The sequence below is a fragment of the Petaurus breviceps genome, unplaced genomic scaffold (assembly GCF_028583685.1).
Source record: "Petaurus breviceps papuanus isolate PSGF00001 unplaced genomic scaffold, PetGlider_PUasm1.0 38, whole genome shotgun sequence".
NCBI classification, from domain to species: Eukaryota; Metazoa; Chordata; class Mammalia; order Diprotodontia; family Petauridae; genus Petaurus; species Petaurus breviceps.
The window spans coordinates 65,802,680-65,825,432 of NW_027186304.1; the positions used below are offsets into that span (position 1 = coordinate 65,802,680).

The 22,753-nt window shown below is 39.3% G+C and overlaps 1 protein-coding gene across 1 annotated transcript in view; it reads right to left on the bottom strand.

Moving 5' to 3' along the window:
- The window catches only part of BPNT2 (3'(2'), 5'-bisphosphate nucleotidase 2), a 65,844-nt gene that overhangs the window by 19,710 nt on the left and 23,381 nt on the right, over positions 1–22,753 (bottom strand). The window contains exon 2 of the mRNA XM_069099972.1: positions 2,739–2,901. Within this exon, the coding sequence (XP_068956073.1) occupies positions 2,739–2,901 (163 nt within the window). The remainder of the gene's footprint in view (positions 1–2,738; positions 2,902–22,753) is intronic.

Consider the following 22,753-nt stretch of genomic DNA (forward strand, 5'->3'; position numbering starts at 1 on the left):
AAATAACTCTCAATAGTATAAAATACCTGGGGGTATGTCTACCTGCCAAAACAAACCCAGGAACTATATAAACAAAATTGTGAAAAAAAATAACTTTTATATACATAAAATCAGATTTAAATAATTGGAGAAATACTAATTGTTCATGGGTAGACAGGATCAATATGATAAAAGTAGCAATTTTACCTAAACTAATTCATATATCCAATGCCATCTCAATTAAATTAACAAAATATATTTTACTGAATTAGAAAAAATAATAATTCATTTGAAAGAACAAAAAGTCAAGAATATTAAAGGAACTGATGAAAAATTGTAAAAGAAGGAGATTTAGCAGTACCAGACCTTATTAATATCTTCTGACTTCAAATCCCGTAACTCACATTTCTTTTCTTTTTTCCCCTTTTTAATAAATATTTAATATTTTTCTTCTAATTACATGTAAAATGATTTTTAACATTCAATTTTTAAAAATTTTGAGTTCCAAATTCTCTTCCTCCTCTCCCCCACTTCTTGATAAAGCAGGCAATTTTATATAAATTATACATGGATAATTCATTTCTATTACACTTTTTACGGTTTGTAAAAAAAAAAAGGGGGGGGGTTCTTCCAATAACCCTGGTGAAGCAGACAGTCCAAATAATATCATCTCTACTTTTGGGGTTGAGGACAGAAAAGTTTAAAAAGGTCAGAAGAACGTGCCTGTGGCCTGAGAACCAGGAACTGAACCCAGTCCCCCTGTTTCTACATGCAGTGCTCCATTCCAGCACATCTCACTGCCAAGTGATACTTGTTTTGTTTAATGCATTCTATCCTGTGGCCCTTTTATCTTATGGCTAAAGACTAAACAAGGCAGCTAGGTGGTACACTGGATGATGCAGTCCTGAAGTCAGAAGACTCACTTTCCTGAGTTCAAATCTGGCCTCAGACACATACTAGTTGCGTGACCCTGGGCAAGTCATTTAACCCTCTTTGCCTCGGTTTCCTCATCTGTAAAATGAGCCGGAGAAGAAAATAGAAAAACTACTGCAGCAACTTTGCCAAGAAAACCCCAAAAGGGGTCATGAAGAGTAGGATCTTCAGACAGAGAAGGATAAAGCAAAAATAGTAAAAACAGTAAGAAAAGCCAGATAAGCAGGCCAGCTAGGAAAAAGACCAGCCCACAAAGAATTCACGACTCCTGTGTCCTGTGCTAAACATTCATATCTCACAAGGTACCAGAAGAAGGAAGAACTTCAGAACAATTAAAGCTGTCTAAAAACAGAATGAGCTCCTTTAAAGAGCAGTGAGTACCCAAAGGGCCACTTGGTATGGATGTTCTGAAGGAGAATGCGGTTCTGATACAGGTTGGACTGGACAATCTATGAGGTTTCTTCTAGCTCAGCATGTTTGTGAATCTAGGTTCTGGAAATAACTAAATCATTTTTATTAGAGAAAGGATTAACATTAGAGAATGGATTTTGACTATGAATGGTTAGAACATAATCCTTTTATTTATTAAAAGGCTCCAGGCTTGGGTCAGTTTATCTATAAATCTAAACCTATTTAAAGATTAAGTGATTAAGCCACCTCAGAAGCTAAAGTGTTGCTGAAAAGGAAGTATGAAGGCAGCCAGGTGGCACAGTGAATAGAGCACCTGCCCTGGAGTCAGGAGGACCTAAGCTCAAATTTGACCTCACACTTAACACTTACTAGGTGGGTGACCTTGGGCAAGTCGCTTACCTCCAATAGCCTTGCCTTCCCCCCTCCCAAAAAACAAACAAAAGAAAAGGAAGTAGGGGCAGCTAGGTGGTGCAGTGGATAGAGCACCAGGCCCTTCACTCAGGAGAACCTGAGTTCAAATCCAGCCTCAGACACCTACTAGCTATGTGATCCTGGGCAAGTCACTTAACCCTGACTGCCTACAAAAAGAAAGAAAAAAGGAAGCAGTAGTGAGAAGATTCCAGCTAGATTCTGGACAGATTATAGTCTTGGCTAAGTCACTAATTAGATGTGTGAACACAGGCAAAGCACTTATCCAACCAGGATAACCACTGCTTCATCTGTAAAGTAATTGGGTTTGATTAGTTTATCCTAAGGTCAATTCTCATCTTAAAACCGCTGATTCAACAAAACAAATGATTCAAAATATATCCATTCTTTTTGTTGTTGTTCAGTTGTGTTCAACTCTTCAGGAGCCCATTTTGGGGTTTTCTTGGCAAAGAGTGGTTTGCCATTCTCCAGTTTATTTTAAAGATGAGGGAACTCAGGCAAACAGGGTTAAGTGACTTGCCCAGCATCACACAGCTAGTAAGTGTCTGAGGCTGAATTTGAACTCATATCTTCCTGACTCCAGGCCCAGCACTCTATCCATTAAACCATATGGTTGTCCCCTTTCAACTGTACCACAGTATAAATATAATATAAATATCAGTCAGCTGTCTCTTTGGATAAAAAATAACACCAATCAAGACATTTAAGAACAATATAACTTAATTAGAGAAAATAAAGGCTGGCTTTTTCTCCTAATAAATACAATGTTATTCTTGAAAGATGAGACACTAGGATCACAAAATTTTCAAGTTGGAGAGGGCCCCAGAATTAATCAATTCTAACTCCCTTACGCTATACTGCATGCAGCAAGTTGTTCTGTGAGTTTCACGGCAAAAAAAAGTTTCCTCTTAGACTCACATAGATCACCAAACATAACTTGTCATTTTAACTCTCCATTCTATAATGAACAGCTAATCCAAAATCACCTGTATATTCCTGTGTAGCATCAAGTGGATCAATCCAAACAGTAACACTTTCTGCGGGGACCTCTTTGGGTTTGGTTATCTCCCTCAGGATATCTTCAGGGATACTGTGATCCCACAAGATAACTTCCTGGTCAGCTGCATCCACATGTTCTTCAGTATTAATCTGGGGTAAAACAAAAAAAAAAAACTTAAGAAGTACAGTCAAAAACAAAACGATTTCAGGCATATTAACTAGTGTTAACTAATATTAAGGAAACAATTATATTACAAATTTCTGTGGGGTGTTTCATGGTTTTTAAAGTGCTTCTAAATACATGAAGACAACAATCTCATTAAATGGCCCAGGGGTAGGCATTACTTTAAAGGGGAGGAAACAGGTTCAGAAATGTTACACCACTTGCAAAAAGCAACAAAGAGCTATATGGAATAGGACATGTTCAAATCTACTTGTCTTACTGCAAAATGGAGCCCATCCTCAAAGGGAAGTTCTAGCCTACACACAGAACATCCAAGTGTCACCTAAGCAAAAGTGAGGATAACTTCATGATCCAGAATGCTGAGGTGCCAATTTAAGGCAAAGCTGTGTAAGATCTAACACTTCCTAACAAAAGAGAATGACCGAAAGTGTGAGAATGACATTCACCTTTAGCTCAACGAACGCAAGAAGCAACCTTAACAGTTAGGAATGAAAAATAAGAAAACCAAATTGGAAGGTAAATACATGACTGGAATGGGGACTTGGGAAAGATATAAGCTACAAAATCTTGGAAAGAATTACAGTGTACGTGTGTGTGTGTGTGTGTGTGTATGTATATATATATATATATATACACATACATATATATAAATATATATATATAAGAATTATAGAAATATATCTTGATAAGAGAATCATGGCATAGTAGACATAGTGCTGTTCTAGAAGTCACAAAGACCTAAGTTCAAAGCCCACTGTGTGACCTTCAGATAAGTCACTTAACCTTTCATGAAACTCAGTTTCCTCATCTGAAAAATTGAGGCAATAATCCTTTTTTCCCCCTATATATTCAACAAGTTTCCTTATTACATTTAAAATATGAATTGATTTATACAGATCAGATTTATATAAGACATTTCAAGGAATTATTTTGTTATGTAAAACAAGGCATACTCACATTGTACCTTTCTGCACAGAAATGAGGTAAGCTTATAAAGTTAACTAAGTCACTTACTCTAGGAACGCATTTCCATGCAAAATGAAAGACCCTCTCCACCCCCAGCAATGTGGCAGGCAAGGGCATGAGCACCCTTCAGTAAGAGACCAGTGTTCTGAATATGACAGGCCTATTTGCTCTCTCCTCTCTAACAATGCTGCTTTATGGTTAGTCTAGAGCTGGCTCACAGCTTGTGGTTCCATGGCCAGATGTCATGACCCTGCAGTATAGAAATCAGGGCAGAGATGGGAGACATGCCAGGGACTAGTCACCACCAACCCACATGGCAGAAATGAGACAGAGGTCATAACTACATTTTAACAGTTTCAAAAGCGTCAGCTTACACCAGTGATGCTATTATAGAAAGGGCTTGGGAGAGGGAAAGCATTATCAAAATATGTCTGTAAGCCTTGAAAAACAGTCACTTAGAGAAGTCAATAGCATAGCAGTGGATTGTTCACCTAAACCAACTGCTTGGCACCTAAGAATGCTTGGCACCTAAATATTTGGTATTCCACTGAATAAACTGTAGGATTAGAATGATTCAAAAACAAGGGAATGAATACTTTAAAAAAAAGACTACAATAATAGGTCATTCATTACATATTTATTAATCATTTGCTATGTGCAGAGAAGGCACTGAAAGAAATTTTTGTTGTTCAATCCTTTTTTCATGATCTCATTTGGGGTTTTCTTAGCAAAGATATTGGAAGGTTTTGCCATTTCCTTTTCTAGTTCATTCTCTAGATGAGAAAATTAAGGCAAACATGGTTAAGCAACTTGTCCAGAGTCACACAGAGTCTCAGACCAGATTTGAACTCAGGAATATGAGTCTTCCTGAATCTATTCACTGCAACACCTAGCTGCCCCACTGGAGCAAATATTAAGTTCAGATAAGACACAGTCCCTTCTCCACAAGGAGCTCAGTGTGCTACAAGTAACATGTAACATACATATGCAGAACACACACATATTGCATGGTAAGTATTTTGTTTGTTTGGTACACAGCTGTCATTTCTTCTATTGTGAAGAAAAAAATTCAGGCACCAGAGGTGAGGAGTCTTGGACGTGGATAGCAGTTTCCTGGAAGCAAATGAAGGGTTAAATGACTGGCCTGAGGTCACAGAGCAAATAGGTGTCTGAGGCTTGACTCAATCCAGGACCTCCTGACTCCAAGGCTGACCTTCTATCCACTAGCCGTTTGCAAAAAATGCATGGGAGAAACAAACTTTCAGATAAAGTCTGAGGAGAAAGGTTGTTACAATACGGGACAGTCCCTAGTCATCACCACCGTAGTTTACAAAAGCTGGGTTTATTATGGCACAGCACCTTGCCTTTCCTCATCCACCCCAGCCACCACAGTTCTCTGTCTGCCACACCCCTCAAGCTCACCACCAATTTTCCCTTATATTTCTTTTGGAAGGAGTTGACTTTCATTTTTGCCTTTCTTCTCAGTGCTAGCACATATACCTCATGCTGTGATGTTAGTCAGTCCCAAACTGCCACCTCCATAAAATCACCAAGACAGCACTTGCTGTCCCTATCCCAGAACTCTTTATCTCGAGATCTTCAGATAACAACAGGTTCAACAGAAGCAAAAGCAACTGGCTGACCTGACCCAAGGCTAGAGCACTGTTACCTGATTCTGTCATTTGCAAATGCCACAGAATTTCCCTTCTTCATGCCCTTTCCCTTGTTACACTAGTTCCTTCCACCTGATCCTAACCAATTCCACCAGTGAAATCTTCACCAAACCAAACTCCAAACACTGGAAAAATCCCCTTTTCCTTTTATCCTCCTGCATTCTGCCATTTGGTCAAAGTTTTCCCTTATTTCATTTCAACAGACACTGAAATTGTAATCCCTTGCTTTCCTTGGCAAACTGAAAGAGGGTTATGGAACCTAATTCATGAAACAGTCTTAAGTACCCACTGCTTGCCATCTCAGAACTGAGCTTCCACACTATTTATATATTTAATTCACCTACTTTTACCATGGTTTTGGTTTGTATTTGCATTTGTATACCAATTTACCTACCAGCTACGTGACTGACTGCAGCAGCAAGCTACTTGGCTCTATGCTCTATGGCTCAGTTTCCTCGTCTAAAAAATTAAGATCATAATACCCAGATTCTTTAATTCGTGGGGTTGTTTTAAGGAAAATGCTTTATCTTAAAATCCTATATAAATATAGATGTCATTTTAATCCACTTCTAACAGGTCTAATTAGAGAAGCCAAGTATGACTATCAACTCATTCTGAAAGGGCTGGCAATAATGTCAGTTAAAGACTTTTTGATGTTTATATTTATGTGAACATATTTTTTAAAAAAACCTCATTTTAATTTCTCTAGAAATATTAAGAAATGATTGATTCTCTGGCCTAAAAACTGTTTCCAGATTTTTCTCTTTAGGCTTATCAGAATAAGGACAAAAGGCCTTCCTTGGGCAAATGGGTTATGGATGGTAACCAAACTTAGAACAAAGAGTACCTCTGGTCTGGTTGTGCATACTATATTCACTCGAGCCTTGAAGAGACTGTGCTATTAAATCATCTAAGGGTAGTATCCTCTTTCTATAAATCCAGAAAGGATGGGGTTATCACCAACACTTCTCCATTCAGAAAGGATCCATTGATTGCTTAGAGGAGGCCCTAGCAATCCTTAAGGACAATGGTCAAGGAAGGTGACAACTGTTTTGGAATGTTAATCTAAGTATGTTATTTCAACATAGTACAATCTTTTTTTTGTTCAACATTCCTGTAAGCATTGCCTCAATTCCTCTTGGTAAAGGACATGTCTGAGGACCTGCACCTGTTTGATCATAGCGCTCTCTCCAAGTTAGAAATGGCTGGGTTATTAGATTCATATTAATTTTTTAATTATTTCTGGCAGAGAGCCTACAATGCAGAGTACGGAATTAGTATTTTTTTCTTTGACATGTTGGAGCCCATGAAGTTTAAATGGAAGTGTCAATTCATAATTTTATAATTGAAACTCAATTCAAGAACCATCTAGTAAGAGTCTACTACAGGTAAGGCAATTCCCCAGACAAAAAGACAAAACAAAAAATAAATGACAACAAAAAAGTAGTCTTTATATTAACGGAGCTTACCTTCTAATACAATGTGCGTTACTTTATGGTTGAATTAGAATTCATAGGTCCCAAGAGTATCTATTTCATTTCCAAGCATGGATGGATCAAAAAGGTCTGTGAACTGAGGCTAATGCTTTTCCCAATATTTCTAAAGACACAAGCTCAAAATATTTAATAAGAAATTTAATTTTCAATATCCCTCTATAGAAATCTTTTAAATGCTGAATCTTTAAAGAAATATTAAAAATTATGTCGTTTGTAACAGAAAAAGAACTGGCTGGGAGGATTGAGTTCTAGACCTGGTTCTTCCAATTATCTCAGCTACCCCAATAAGTTACATATTTCTTAGCCTCCGTTTCCTCATCTGTAAAATAGGGATGCCATCTATATGATTGTTCATGTCAAAAGAGAAGGTATATAACTCTTTAAGCCTGTCAGTTATAATAATTATTAGGATCATAAATGAAGACCTAGCAGGGAACTCAAGGACCATGTAGTCCAACATCTCATCACATAAGCATATTTTTAAAAGCTCGTTTTAGTTTCTCTAGAAATATATTAAGAAATATTTTCTCTGGACTAAAAACCTTTTCCAGATTTTTCTCTTTAGGCCAATCAGAAAAAGGACAAAAGGTCTCCCTTGGGCAAATAGATTAAGGATGGTAACCTTAATGAGGAAGCCAGGTGCCAGGGAAGTTATATGACACATAGCTAAGTAAGTGACAGAACCGGGGCTAGAAAAGCGAGAGCATCAGAGGGGGCATCGGCCTGCGTCCATTTTAAATGAGGCTGGCATCTCTCACTTGAGGATCTCATCAGTTCCTAAGTTCAGTCATCTTGGAGGCTAATGATTCCCAGATCTATTTCTCCAGCTCTAGCCTCTCTCTTGACTTCTAGCCTCACATCTCCAACTAAATCTACTGTACATCACACACAGGAAATCAGACATCTTAAGCTTGACATGTCAAAAATTGAAGTCCCCACCTTTCCCCAAAGCCCTCTCTTCTTCCTGATGTTCTGCTAACTGTCAATGGCAACACCATCCCCCCAGTCACCCAGACTCCCTCCCACCTTAGGTGTCCTCCTCCATTCTTGATACTCTTACCCCCTATATCCAATCTCTTACCAAGTCCTGCCATTTCTACTCTTAACATCTCTTGAATGGCAACTAGGTAGCACAGTACATAAAAACCTGGGATTAGAATAAGGAAGACCTGAATTCAAATCCTGCCCTAGGCACACTAGCTGTGTGACCCTGAGGCAAGTCATTTAACCTCTGTTTGTCTCAGTTTCCTCAACTGAGGAAACTGTAAAGTTGCTATAATAGCACCTATTTCACAGGGTATTCTGAGGAACAAATGAGATATTTGTTCAGTGCTTAGCACAGTATATGGTGTAGGGTCTTAGTTGTGTAATAGAGGCTACATAAATGCCTATTCCCTTTTCCTTTCCCTACCACCCACCTTGAATATGATCCCTTCACTCTCCTGAAGACACTACTGTCCTGAGGCTGGGCTTCATCACCTCATGCCCAAACTATGGCAATAACAAGCTGAAGTCTCCCGACCTCAAGTCTCTGCCCACTCTAGTGGACCCTCCCCTCAGCTGTCAAAATGATCTTCCTAAGGTGCAGATCTCATCACATCACATACCCCACCCCACCCCACCCTCATTCAATAAACTACAGTGGTTCCTCCTACCAACTCCAGGATCACATAGAAAACACTATTTGGCATCCAAAGACCTTCACTGTCTGGTCACCACCCGCTTTTACTGTCTTCTTACTCTCCTCTTAAGTACTCTGCCTTGGTGCCACTGACCTGAACAAGACACTCGCTGTTCCCAGGCTTCAATCAATCCATCAATCAATAATTACATACCAGCACTGTGCTAGGTGCTGGGGATACAGGAAGAGGCAAAAGACAGTGCCTGCTCTCAAGGAGTTGACATCGAATTGGGGAGACAACATGCAAACAAATATATACAAAGCTACATACCGAATGAACAGGAAATAAGTAACAGAGGGAAGGCACTGGAATTAAGAGCGGCTGGTGAAAGCTTCCTATAAAACACAGGATTTCAGTTGGCAGTTAAAAGGAAGCCGGGGAGGTCAATAACTGGAATGGAGAAGGGAAAGAGTTCCATGCATAGTGGGCAGTCAGAGAGAATGCCCAGAGCAAGAGATGGAAGGTCTTGTTTGTGGAACAGCCAGGAGGCCAAGTCACTGTACGTGTTAAGGAATGAGGCTTAGTGCCTAGCAAACAGAAGGCCCTTAATAATGCTTGTTAACTAACTGATCTGTAAGGTTACCCTAGTTCTAAAAAGATTTCACAACATCCACATTTATGTAAAAAAAAAAAAAAGATTCACTTCAAAATGAAAAATAACACACCACCACTAATTTAACTCTGATTCTTTTTTTTTTTTTTGGCTACTCCTTACTTGGCATTTGAAACAAACCCTTATGATGGTGAATTTCACAATCCTTTCCTAAATAATCTTTAGAAAAACAAAATGAGAGTAAATGCCATACTCGTAACAGACAAAAATCTAGATAATCTTGTGTTGCCGTTGCTGTGAAAAAGTAATGAGGACTCTTCTGCTTTTCACATAAAAGATCAATGCCAAGTTACTGATGAATAAGGGCTCTGAGAAAAAGAAATTGTAAAGATATGCGGGCACTTCAAAAACTTAAAAATTGCATAAAAATATCACAAAAAAATGAAATGAAACATGCGAAATTCCCAGAAGTCAGATCTATATGACTGATGTGGTCAGAAATGATGACCTCTTTTTAAGTCCTCCTTAGTGATGGTGCCAGATCTGTTGTCAGAGCAGGTATTCAGGATGAGTGGGATGGGTTATCATCTACACAGAGGGGGGATGTGCCCCCATCAATATCTGCTGAATCTACAGAAGCATCATCACAGGGCGGGGGTGGCAGATTATTCTCCCTGTAGAAGATTAATAAGCATTTCTGTGTCAGACATGGCTCTAAGTGATAGGGATAAAAAATACAAAAAGGTAAGACAGTCTCTTCCCTCAAGGGGCTTACAGTCTTAGGCAGAGATCTTTTTTTTTTCCTCTCCAATTTTCTTGTTGTCCCCTGAACTCAGCACAAGCAATGGCACACGGTAAAGCCCTTAATAAATGGTTGTTTAAATGACAAAGCAGCTAGGTAACAGAATGGATAAAAGCACTGGAACTGGAAGTCAGGAACACAACTTCAAATCCTGCCTCACACTTACTAGTTGTGTAACCCTGGGCAGGTCACTTAACCTAGCTGCTTTAGTTTTCACATTTGTAAAATGGAGGTAATAATAATTGCACCTAACTCCAGAGATGGTAAAAAGTATGTATGGGGGGGAGGGGAAGGGAGGACAACAGGGTACTCACTCAGCAACCCTACATGAAGATGCTAGCCAACAGCATGGGATGTCTGGGTAGGGCTAGCTATGGCTAAGGGGGACCAATCTAGTATCCAGGGCCTCAGGCTGAGAGCCAGCATGCTTGACCTGGGGCTGAAGGTAGAGAGAGGGGCATGACATGAAGAAAGGCAAAGCTGTTTTAATTAAACCAAAGCAAAATCTGGTTACTATGAAGGGACTCACACTAATTTGATCTACAGTACTTTCTTTTATTTTTGTTTTAGTGTGTTTTGTTCTTTGAAGGGGGGAAAGCAGGGTAATTGGGGTTAAGTGACTTGCCCAAGGTCACAGGGCTAGTAAGTGTTAAGTGTCTAAAGCCAAATTTGAACTCAGGTCCTCCTGACTCCAGTGCTCTATTCACTGCACCACCTAGCTGCCCCCCCTACAGTACTTTCAGGTGTGAAGATGGTCAATTCTAAAGTCGGCTACAACCACTTTGATACATGATTTATTTTAAAGTATTCCCTTTCAGAGAAATCTCTCAATTCTTCAATACTATGGAACACTGCATTATTCTATCAAGTTTGAAAATTACAGAAATTAGTTTATCATATATGATATCTTGACATCAGGGAACAATGGAAAATAGAATTTACAAAGAAAAGGGACCTGAGAAGATTGTCTAATCCAGGGATAGGGAACCTCTGGCCTCGGGTCCACATGTGGCCGTCTAGGTCCTCGAGTACGGCCCTTTCACTGAATCCAAACTTCACAGAACAATTCCATTTGTTGCACAACATCCATCCACGTGTAGACTCAAAGCCACAGGTTCCCCACCCCTGGATCTAACCCCCTCATTTCACATATGAGGAAACTGAAGCCCAGAGTGGGGAAGGAATTTTACTAAACTCACAAAGTAAGTAAGCTAGCAGGCCAAGACTTGAATGCAGTCCCTCTTATTCTGAATCCACAGCTGCTAAGCTTGAACACACCCTCTCTGTGCAGTGTCACTGATGAGTAACATCAGACAACTCAAGTTATTAATCTCAGTCTCTGTATGCAAAAATGGGCATAGTAAGCATGTATCCTTCCTAGGCTTCTCTTTAGAGACGCTGTGAAGATGGTCACCATTATTAGACCTCTGGATGAAAGGTACTACTGAAATACATCGTTAGTACCCCTCATTCCCATATCCAATAACATTTTTAACAGCTAATTCACTCTTTCAAGTCCTGGGCATTCAGGCTACCATGTCATTAAGCTTAGTTTTATACATGGAGAAACCAAGGCTGGGAAAGTAAGGGCTTTGCCCATGGTCCAAGAATCAGTGGGGGCAAAGATTAAAGAAGAAAAATATTCATTCTGTCTTCTTTGACCATGTACTCCCAATATTTGGCGACCCAAGCATAGGTATAAAAAATGGGCAGAAGTTGCAGAAAAACAAATCTGACTCAATGTAAGGAGGTAGGGATTGGAATTTCTAAACAATTAAAACTGACTAAAAGTGGAATAATTTATCTCAAGGAGGAATAGGTTCCTAACATTTATGTAGGACCATTTATATGGGTTCAGTAAGATAACCTGTGAGGTCCCTTCAAACTCTAAGACTGTGATTTAAACACACACACACACACACACACACACGAACATCTTAACAATTTACAATGTAAGTGCTCACCAAAACTCTCATCAATAGCACAGTTTAGGGATTAAATCTTCCTCTATCTCTTATCACATTAATTTCTCTTCCCCAATTAGACTGCAAGTTCTCTAAGGGCAGGGTCCCTATATTATAGAATTCTTTTGAATCTCCCATCATGTCATACTTATGGATGGCTGGCAGAAGAATGAATGAAAAAAGTATTTATTAGGCACTTACTAGGTGGTCAATTGGGGCATCTAGGTGTCCTAGGTGTCACCAGGTATAGAGTTGGGAATATCTAAGTTCATATCTAGCCACAGACACTTAACTAGTTGTATGACCCTGGACAAGTCAGTTAACCCTGTTTGCCTCAGTTTCCTCATCTATAAAATGAACTGGAGAAGAAAATGGCAAACCACTCCAGTATCTTTGCCATGAGAACCCCAAAATGGGGTCATGAAGAGTTGGACATGACTAAAACAACTGAACAAGGTGCCAGATACTGTGGAAATACAGGCAAGAAAAACAAACTGCCTACATTACAGCTTATATTCTGATGGAATAGAAGGGGAATGAGGAAGAAGAGGACACACACAGGAATATGCTTTGGAAAAGGCTGGCAAGTGACCCAGTTCCAGGCAAGACAGGGGAAAGCTCAACTCCCAGAGTCTAAGGTCCCAAGAGCAGAGCAGAGCTTTCTGCGCAGGAAGACGAGGAAGATGTCCGGAGTGCAAGTGCAATAGTTCGGAAATAGCCGGGGAATGCCACTAACTACAATTCAAAACAATGTTTTTTGTAAGAAAAGATATCTCAAACTCCAAACAAATAACTCCCAGGGGGACTTTTGGAATACTGCCTGGAATACTGTCTTACATTTCTATCAGTTAAAGGTTTGTCTATTTTACTTGCCTTAATACACTATAAACTACCCTATAGTCATACCCTGATGACCTGTTGTAAGATAATAATGGGTTCTCCATGTTTTGCTGATAGGGCCACACATTCCGATAGACCTCACATGTTCTGGAAAGGCTCTGAGTTCATATCTGGCAAAAGAACTACAGAGCTGTTGTCTGGGGGCCAGGCTAACTAAATCTGGGAAGACTTATTTCTTTTGCCTTTTTTTTTTTTTTTGCTTTTTTTGGAGAGGGCAAGACAGGGCAATTGGGGTTAAGTGACTTGCCCAAGGTCACAGGACTAGTAAATGTTAAGTGTCTGAGGCTGAATTCAAACTCAGGTCCTCCTGACTCCAGGGCAGGTATTCTAGCCACCCCTGAGAAAGCTTATCTCAAGAAGGCGGAGCAGCCGATGGTGTTTGTGACCCCACCACTAGTCCCAGAATCCCCTCTACTAGAGAAGTCACAGCCCGCTTTGGTCAAGAGAACATCCACAAAAACAAAACAAAAAACACCACCATGTCAATGAAGGAGGGAAGATAAGTACATGCTAAATTCTGCAACAGCAGGATTTGTTTTTAAATACGTATACTCAAATGGCCTAATAATCTGATGTCCATTCACCCTATGGATACTCAATACGTGCAGTCTAAAGTCATTCAAGAGGCAATCAGTGGTTAAGAATACTAACTTTGATAAGCTCCTATAGGCAACATATGAATGAATGGCTCCTTTAGTGGTGTGTGAGGAAAGTAGACAGTAAAAAAAAAAATCAATATTTGCTTTTTCAGTTTACTTCGGTTAAAGATGGTCATAGCAAAAGATCAATGCAAAAGCTATTAAACAATCACACTAGAAAGTCCTATAAAGAGAAATTATCCTTACTGTCCACAGCTCATCACCTAGAAGTTAAAGGTATTTCACTGATATTTATTTCAAATAAGCAAAAAAAAAAAGAGATAGACAAAGGAACTGCAATCCATACCATCTTTGGAAATGTTTTTAGGGACAATAATTGGGGTGTGAAATTTTTAGATGACCAGTTTGGAGAAAGACAAATTTTTTAAGGCTTACTATAAGCACACAAGTAAACTGAAAATGGTATTCTAATACGAAGTTGCTTTCTTTTCCATAAAAATGGAAGCTACCAAAACTTTCGATACTTCTCTTGAAAATGGAAAGGCTAAAAAGTGGCAGAATTAAATTTCATTAAAAAATAATTTCACTACTTCCTAAACTTATATTTCCCCGACTGAATTCAGCAATCTGCTGAGACTTGGACAAGAATCTTTTCGAATAGGAGATGATGTCACAAGGGGAATGGGAATTGAGGGAGTTATCTGGTAGCAAAAAACACAACAAATCTATGTGTGATAATTATCAATACAACCAGGAACAAATTTTTTAAATGTTCAAAAGTCAGTGGACACATTCATTTTGTGCTTCTAAATTGAATTTACTGTGTTGTAAAAACTTTGAACATTTATCTAATTCTCTAGTATTGTAATACTGCTTCCTGCCCAAAATAAATTATAATCATATTTTTAGGTTCAGGAATTAGGAAAGTAAAAATACTATATCCTTTTTCTGAAAACCTGACTTTGTAATTCATAAAAATAACTTTAATAAAAGAATAACAGTATTATGTCCTTAGATCTTTTTTAAATAAAAAAGCACAACATCATTAAAAGTAAAAGTTCATTTTTTCAAGCCTGTGGTTTTTAAATGCTAAGCATTTTGGGGAAAAAAAAAGATGTTGATCTAAGTCATCAAAACATAATTTAAATTTAGGTCCTCATAGTAAAATTAACTTTAAAAAAAGAATATGTATCTCCAGCTGTCAAAGCCCAAGCAAGGCCTTGACTCTCTCAGCTGAGCCAGCCCATAGACTATATATACCTCCATGTTAGCCAAGGGTGGAGGTGGAGGTAAGGATCAAACACAGTAACTATAAAAGGGCAAGCTTTGGGAAAACAAGTTTGAGTCAGATAATTAGCAGGATCTGTTTTTGCTTTTATTTATATCTTGAGTATTTTAGAACAGTGCCTGGCTCATGGAAAATACTTAATAAGTGCTTGTTAATTTATTTTAAAACTTAAAACATTAGGTATTATGTATTTGTTATAGTTTCTTTTAACCTCAAGGGAAAAAATATCCTGATAACTGATCTTAAATATATTCCACTTGTGTTCTGCCAATCCTATGTTGCTTATCTTGAAGGACCTTGCTATGCCACCACATTCATTCCTTTCCTTCCTTAAAACATACTGAGGCCAGGGTTCTAAGATCTCACCCTCAGCTACAAGATCCATTGTTCCGATCACTAATGCTAGAGTGTAGAGCTCATTTTTTTACTCTGTGGCTACAATGGCTGTCTCAATCTGCAAAAACATGAGTTGAGTACAAAACTGACTTGAAGGAGAATGCTGAACTGCCACTGGGAAACTGATGAAGTTATTTTAATGGCCCCCTAAAACAAAGGCCTGCCCCCCCTCCCCTCCTCTCTTTCCCTTTGTCTCTCTCTCTCCTCCTCTCTTTCCCTCTGTCTGTCCATCTGTCTCTCTCCTCTCTCTCTCTCCCTCTGCTCTCTCTCTTTCCCTCTCTCTCTGTCTCTCTTCTCTCTCTCTCCTTCTCTCTCTTTTCCTGTCTCTCTCTCTCTCCCCTCCTCTCTCTTTCCCTCTGTCTGTCTGTCTGTCTCTCTCCCTTTGTAATGGGAATGTAAATTTTTAAGATCTTCCCTGCCCCTAGGCTAAAGTGCACCAGGAGCCTGGTGTGGGAAGCTTGTTTTTCAGTAGATACTTCTTGATTGGCCAGTGAGTCAATAAGGTTATTACATTCTCTGAGCCAGGAGAAGGCTATATAAGCCCTGATGTGAGGCTTTGTTTTGGGGCTCACTTTGAGAAGTGTTCTGTGATTTGATATGGATTCTGGGAAGCCGTTGTCCAGAGCCTCCCCCCCCCCTTTGAAAAACCCAGATGTTAAAACCCAGATCTCTGGGTATGGATGTAATGGTTGGACAGTTTGGAAATCTGTCTACTTGATCTGTTTCTGTTTTGATAAGTCTTCCTGTATACTTTGAAGTTCAGGGTGCTGACCTCTTTCCCCTGAACTAAGTAAACGATATATGTTTGACTGATTAAAGTAAGCTTGTTAACCCATTTTGAGTTGCTTTCCTTTATCAAAGCAGATCCAAGAACCTGTGTTGGCAGCAAACCCTGAGGATGCTTGGGGTGCTTGCTGCTACACCCTCTCTCTCTTTCTCTCTCTCTCTCTCCCTCTCTTCTCTCTCTGTCTTTTTTCTCTCTCTCCCTCTAATACTGATATTCTTCCAGCATTGTTGTATTATGGCTCCAAGTCACAGAACATTATAGTCTGCAGATTCTTTGGGGATCAACCAAAAAGGAACTGAGAGGCAAAAGAGTGGAGTTAGAAGACCATAACGTCATGCAAACAAGTAATTATGAAGGCAAAGCAATGCAAAGGATGTCACTGAAAAATGGAATTTTTTTTTAAAAAGGCTGCTTGAAGCTAGGTGGTACAATGGACAGAGATCCAGGCCTGGTTTCTGAAGACCTGAGTTGAAATCCAACCTCAATCACTTAGAAACTGTAGAACCTGGACAAGTCACTTAATCTCTGTCAATCTCAGTTTTCTCAAATGCAAAGTATGGGTTATAACAGCACCTCCACAGGACTGTGTGAGGATCAAATGACATATCTGTAACATGCTTATACAATACATGGCACCTGGAAAGTGCTATAAAAATGTTAGCTGTTAATATTTTTTTTTATCAGGCAAGAACAAGGGATATACGGTGGTTAGCCCATGTATTCCAATGATATTTATTCAAGAGAAAGGTAAAGCAAGGAAGGCCATTAGTACCCGGGGTGGCCTCTCCAAAGTTAACTTAGGGTGTTACATGGCCAAGAATTAGATGGGCAAGCATGTGTGGGTCCTGATTTTCACTTCTGGAGGGAGTATGCAAGATGAGATGACAGATCCACTGGAATACTTCTACACTTGATTTGCCTCTTTATGACAGAAAGCCAGAGGTGGAAAAGACACAAAAGCCAGCTGAAGTTCCATATGCAGGTTTTGCAAAAACTAATATTTTGTTTTGGTTTTTTTGGTGACAGGAGACATGGGGACAAAATAAGGGTGCCACAGAAAGTGGGGAAATGTAAGCTATATCTGAGCTAACTTACTTTTATTCTAGCACTTTAGTTAATATTTTCTAAAATATACTTTCCAGAATATTTTTATGGTTCCATATCTAAATCTTTCTTCTCCTACTCTATTCTCCCTCTTCTATTTTTTCCTTTCTCTATGCTCTTTCTTCTATTTCTTTATCTCCTACCTTAATTGACCTTAACATAAAGACAAGAATTTTTTTAAAGTCAGATCATAGATTTAGAATTTGAAGGAATTATAAAGATCAGAGTCTGGTCACCCCCATTTTACAAATTATGAAATAGAGGTCCAGAATGAAATTACTTTCTCAAGGTTTTCCAAGCAGTAGTAAAACTGGGATTTTAACCCAGGTCCTCTGCTTCTATGACTATAGATAGCTTTGATTTCTTCAGCTGAAAACAGCCTATTCATAACCTTTCACCATTTATAAATTGGGAAATGACTTGTATTATTATAAATTTGACTCAGTTCTCTATAAATTTGAGAGATGAGGCCTTTATCAGAAACAACTGCTGTAAAAAAATTTTCCCAAGGTACTTGTGAAACCTGTATCAGACTGCATGCCACCATGGGGGGGGGGGGAGGGAGAGGAGAGGGAGGGAGAGAAAATTTGGAACTGAGGGGATTGTGGAACTGAATGTTATTAACTAAAAATAAATAAATTTAATTAAGAAACAAAAAAAAGACAAAATAATTTCCCAGCTTTTTGCTTTCCTTCTAATCCTGGCTATATTATTTTTGTGTGTGCATAAACTCTTTAATTTAATATAATCAAATCTAGTTTATATCTCATAATGCTCTATATCTCTTGTTTAGGCATAAATTCCTCCCTTACCCAGGACCCTCTGACTCTAAATCCAATGCCCTTTGGTTGTATTTACTGAATAAAGAATTATATTTTTCATGCTTAAGTTAAAAAGCAAGTAAGGTGAACATTTTCCCTGAGTAGTAAAACAAAAGAAACTAAGTTGACTTTTCATCTAAGGTTCTATGTCAGTAGCCTTTGGAGGGGAAAAAAAAATACTACATCCCTCCCTACCACCTCCAAATATTTTTAATCTCTTCCTCTCCGATGCCTCCTCCCAGTTGTTAACCACTTTCCTATTTTCTCATCTTAAACATTCTCTCAGTTGTTCCAAATGACCCATTTAATTAGTACCTTATTTCCATCATTCATTAAATAAGTATGTTCAAAGTGCCTACTGTGTGCCATTTACTAGGCTAGGGGAAAAAAAGACATATATGAAACAGTATCTTTCCTTAATGAACTTATATTCTATTTTTTGCAATTATGTAAAAATCTCCATATTAAGTCATTTTGTACAAGATGTAAATAAGAAAAAAATGACATAAAGAAAGTGAAAAACAGTATGCTTCAGTCGGTATTCAAACAGTATGAGTTCTTTCTCTGGAAATGGATAGCATGCTTGATCATTAGTCCTTTGGGATTGTTCTGGATCACTGTATTATTGAAAATAGCTGTCATTCAGTTTTTCATCAAACAATATTGCTGTTACTGTGCACAATGTTCTCCTGGTTCTGTTCACTTCACGATGCATCAGTTCATATAAGTCCAGGTTTTTCTGAAATCTGCCTGATTATCATTTCCTATAGCACAATAACATTCCATTCCAATCATATACTACAGCTTGTTTAGTCATTCCCCAATTGATGGGCAACCCGTCAATTTTCAGTTCTTTGCCACCACAAAAAGAGCTGCTATAAATATTTTTGTACAAATGGATCTTTTCCTTTTTTTCAAATGTCTTTGCTGGATCAAAGGGTATGCATCGTTTTATTAGTCCTTTGGACAACGGTTCCAAACTGCTATCCAAAATAGTTAGATCAGTTCACAAATACACCAACAATGCATCAGTGTCCCAGTTTTCCCACATCCCCTCCAACATCTTATATTCTATTTTAAGCTCTGGGGGGGGGGGGGGAGAAGGACTTGTATAGAGTTTTGCACACAGTAGATGATCGATAAATGTATGCTGCAGCTTACAGGTCTTGTACCCTGAACAATTCAGGGATTACTTGTGTAATGTAAGGAAAGGAAAGGCAACTTCCCAAGGTTCAAAATACCAGCATAGGTGCTCTCCATTTTATTCAGTGACAAACCAAGAACAGAGAAGGTCAAAACATGACATCATTCCAAATACAGTATTTTACTAAGGGTGATTAAATAATCTCCAAGTACTACCCCACCCCAGGTCCTTCCAATCATTTAATCAATTACAAAGTCCCTGTTCTAAATACTACTCCACCCCTAGGCTGTACCTTCATTTAGTCCACCACAAAGCCCCTCTTCTCAAATGGAGATTAGTTTCCAAACATAAGTAAAGTACCTTCATTTTGTTCAATCACAGGGCACAAAAAGGTCAAAAGTTCCCCACCCCTGGATCACAATTGAATCTACCCCAGAGTCACATCAAGTTTAAGCACAGCACTTAATACCCAAATGGAGGTCTTTTCTTCATCTTGAAACAAGGCAAGTTCTCAGCAATCTTAGTTCCTGGGGAGACAAGGCTTAGCAAGGCCACAAGATACATTGCCAGTCCCTTCATTAATTCATCCTCTGTCTGTAGAACAGTCCTAGAACCCCTGAAAACATTAGCAAAACCCTCTCCCAGGATTTCTGTAAACATACAACAAGAAAATCCTTCTTCAGGGCTTCTGAACCAACAGAAAGGTTCCCAGACCCCTGCAACAACAGCACTGTCCTTCACCAGTGGACAGTATTCACTCTCTGTCTGCAGGACAGTCTCAGTAGCTCTGAACCAACAGCAAGGTTCCCGACCCCTGCAATAACAGCACTGTCCTTCACCAGTGGACAGCATTCACTCTCTTTCTGCAGGACAGTCTCAGGAGCTCTTAGCCAACAGCCAGGTTCCAGGACTTTTTCAACAACAGGACTGTATTTCACCAGTGGACAAATATGGCAAAACAACATCAAAACAGACAGACAAAGTACCAGCAGAACAGCCATGTCTCCTCAGTCCTTGGCAGCTCGGGGGCAGGTCTCAAAAGTCCAGGGCGATTCAAAGTGGCCCCCAGCAATTCTCTCAGTCTCTCTCTGCCTCCACGAGGGTGCTGCTTCCAAAAAGTTCTTCTGCCTCTCTCTTGTCTCTCCAAATCTAAGTCACCAGCTCCTCCCAGTTCAGGACTTTCTTTTCACATCAACAAGCCCATCCCACAAGTGGGATTAACAAGCTCTGGGTTTTAACACAATCAGTTTGAAAACCAAGCCAATACAGGAGGATCTTTATATTCCATTACTATCACAACTTGCTATACTATGTCTTGGAGGGAAGTCACTGTTTTCTCTCTAACTTACCTATATTCCTAATATTCCTCCCATCAGAATCTTCCTCACCCACCAGCCTCTAGAGCTCAACAGCACACTTCTATGAATGTTTCTACACTAACTGGCCTTATTGTTACCACTGAAGTTTGACTCATAAAAGAACCAGGATATCATGGGGTTGTGCTGTGGATACTGGAACAGTGAAAAGTTGCTGGGCCTGGAATCAGGAAGGTCTGAGTTCATATTAAACCTCAGACACTTAGCAATGTGTCCATGTGAGAAAACTGAGGCCCAGGGTCACAAAATGTGACAGAAAGTGCTTTACAGATCTTAGAATTAGTCAGGTTTATCTTCAGAACCAGCTTTACCACTTAATAACCTGTGTGTGACCTCAGGCAAAATAATTAACTTCTCAGAGCCTCAATTTATTTTTTTCTCTCTTTCTTTTTTTGCCTTTTGGAGGGCAATTGGGGTTAAGTAACTTGCTCATGATTACACAGCTAGTTTTTTTGTGTGGGTGTTAAGTATCTGAGGCCAGAACCGAACTCAGGTCCTCCTGGCTCTGGGGCCAGCACTTTACTCACTGCGCCACCTAGCTGCCCTGGAGCCTCAATTTCTTTACTTGTCAAATGAGACAGTTGAAAAAAATGACCTCGGGGTGGCCAGGTGGCTCAGCAAATAAGAGCACCGGCCCCAGTGTTGGGATGACCTGGGGATCAAATCCGGGCTCAGACACTTAGCACCCACCTAGAAACACCTGGCCCTGTAACCTTGAGCAAGTTACTTAACCCCAATTGCTTTAAAAAAAAAAAAAGATGACCGCGAAGGCACTTTCCTGGCCCAAATCTACGGTAATACATATCTTCAGAGTATCTATTCTAATACCCTATTTTAATATTTTTTTTTTGGAATCCTCCTAAAGAAATATTTTTCCCTTCCCTTACTTTGGGGAATTTTAGAACTGGAGGTATACATATGTGTGTCTTTGTAAACAAATAAGTAGTACCCCTGAGGGAGAGACTTCATAAAGATATATTGGACTATCAGAAAGACTATGTTAATATGGTGTGGAGGGGCCTTAAGGTTACTAAGTGAAGTTCTGTCTACCAGTAGTGCAGTGTAGGAGCTCAAGGTCACATAGAGACTGTGGGGGACCTCTGGCAGGAATCTAGTAAAAAGAGAATTCTCTCAAGGCTTGGGGAAGGTTAGAGTAAAATCTGTTAGGATGGTCAATTAAGAAGCTCAGGGATCTTGGATCAGTATCTAAGTTGCAGATTCTGGGTTTCATTACTTTAAATCTCCAGACTATTGTGTATGTGTTTTATCAAGGTACCTTATGATTATAACTGAAGAGAGATTTGATCTGGTGGCTCCCAGATTTGCCTGAGATGACCAGGTGTGGATCTCTGTTGGAAGCATCTGGTAACTCAGAGCAGTTGGTGTCAGACAGAAAATGGGTGCCACTAAACCATCTCTGCTGGACACATACTGACTTAGAAAAGTGCATGTTAACATTATCAATGTTCTACTGTATTTTTATTTTGCTAAATATTTCCCAGTTACATTTTAATTGGTTCAGAGCACTCAAGAGTGTTGAGGCCTGTGAATCTGACACCTCTGCCTTACAGAGAACATAAAGGCAGTTTTAAACTTAGAACTGTGATGACTCCTTTGCGTGCTCAACATTTTCTAAGGAGAAAAATAAGGGCTGCCCCATAATCACTGTGTGTTTGCCACCTTAATATGGGAGCTAGGTACTCTGTTACTGATATTTGGAAAAACTTACAGATGAGCCATTTCAGAGATTTCCATAAGATCAGCCAAGGAGAGAAAATGATCTTGCAACTGGTCCCCAGAATCAAACTAGGGTAATTCTAGAGGCTGGAGTATGAAAAAAAAGGGTAGGATCATGATTTGTATTAAAAAAAAAATCCTGTGAAACAGATAGTAGGAATATTATTTATTATCCTAATGCTAATTTAAAAGAAGTGGAGGCTCAGAGAAGTGGAGAAGTCCAGTGTTCCCCAGACAGTCTGTGTACTCTTTCCATTAATTCTATTTCCATTTCCAAGTCCAGTAGTCTTCCCACTTAATATCAAGCTAACCTGTGATAGCTGGTAGGGTCAGCAGTGTTCTCAGGAGCACAGCACCTGCTTAACTTGATGATGCCTTTTATTCAACTCCCTCCCCAAAAGGATCCCCAGGGGCCCATCTCCTGATCAGATGACATGGGGACAGAAATATATCGGTCCAGGACGTAAATACCACAACTTCCCTGGCACCACTTCTAAATACCAACAAGCAGAAACGTATATACAAGAAGA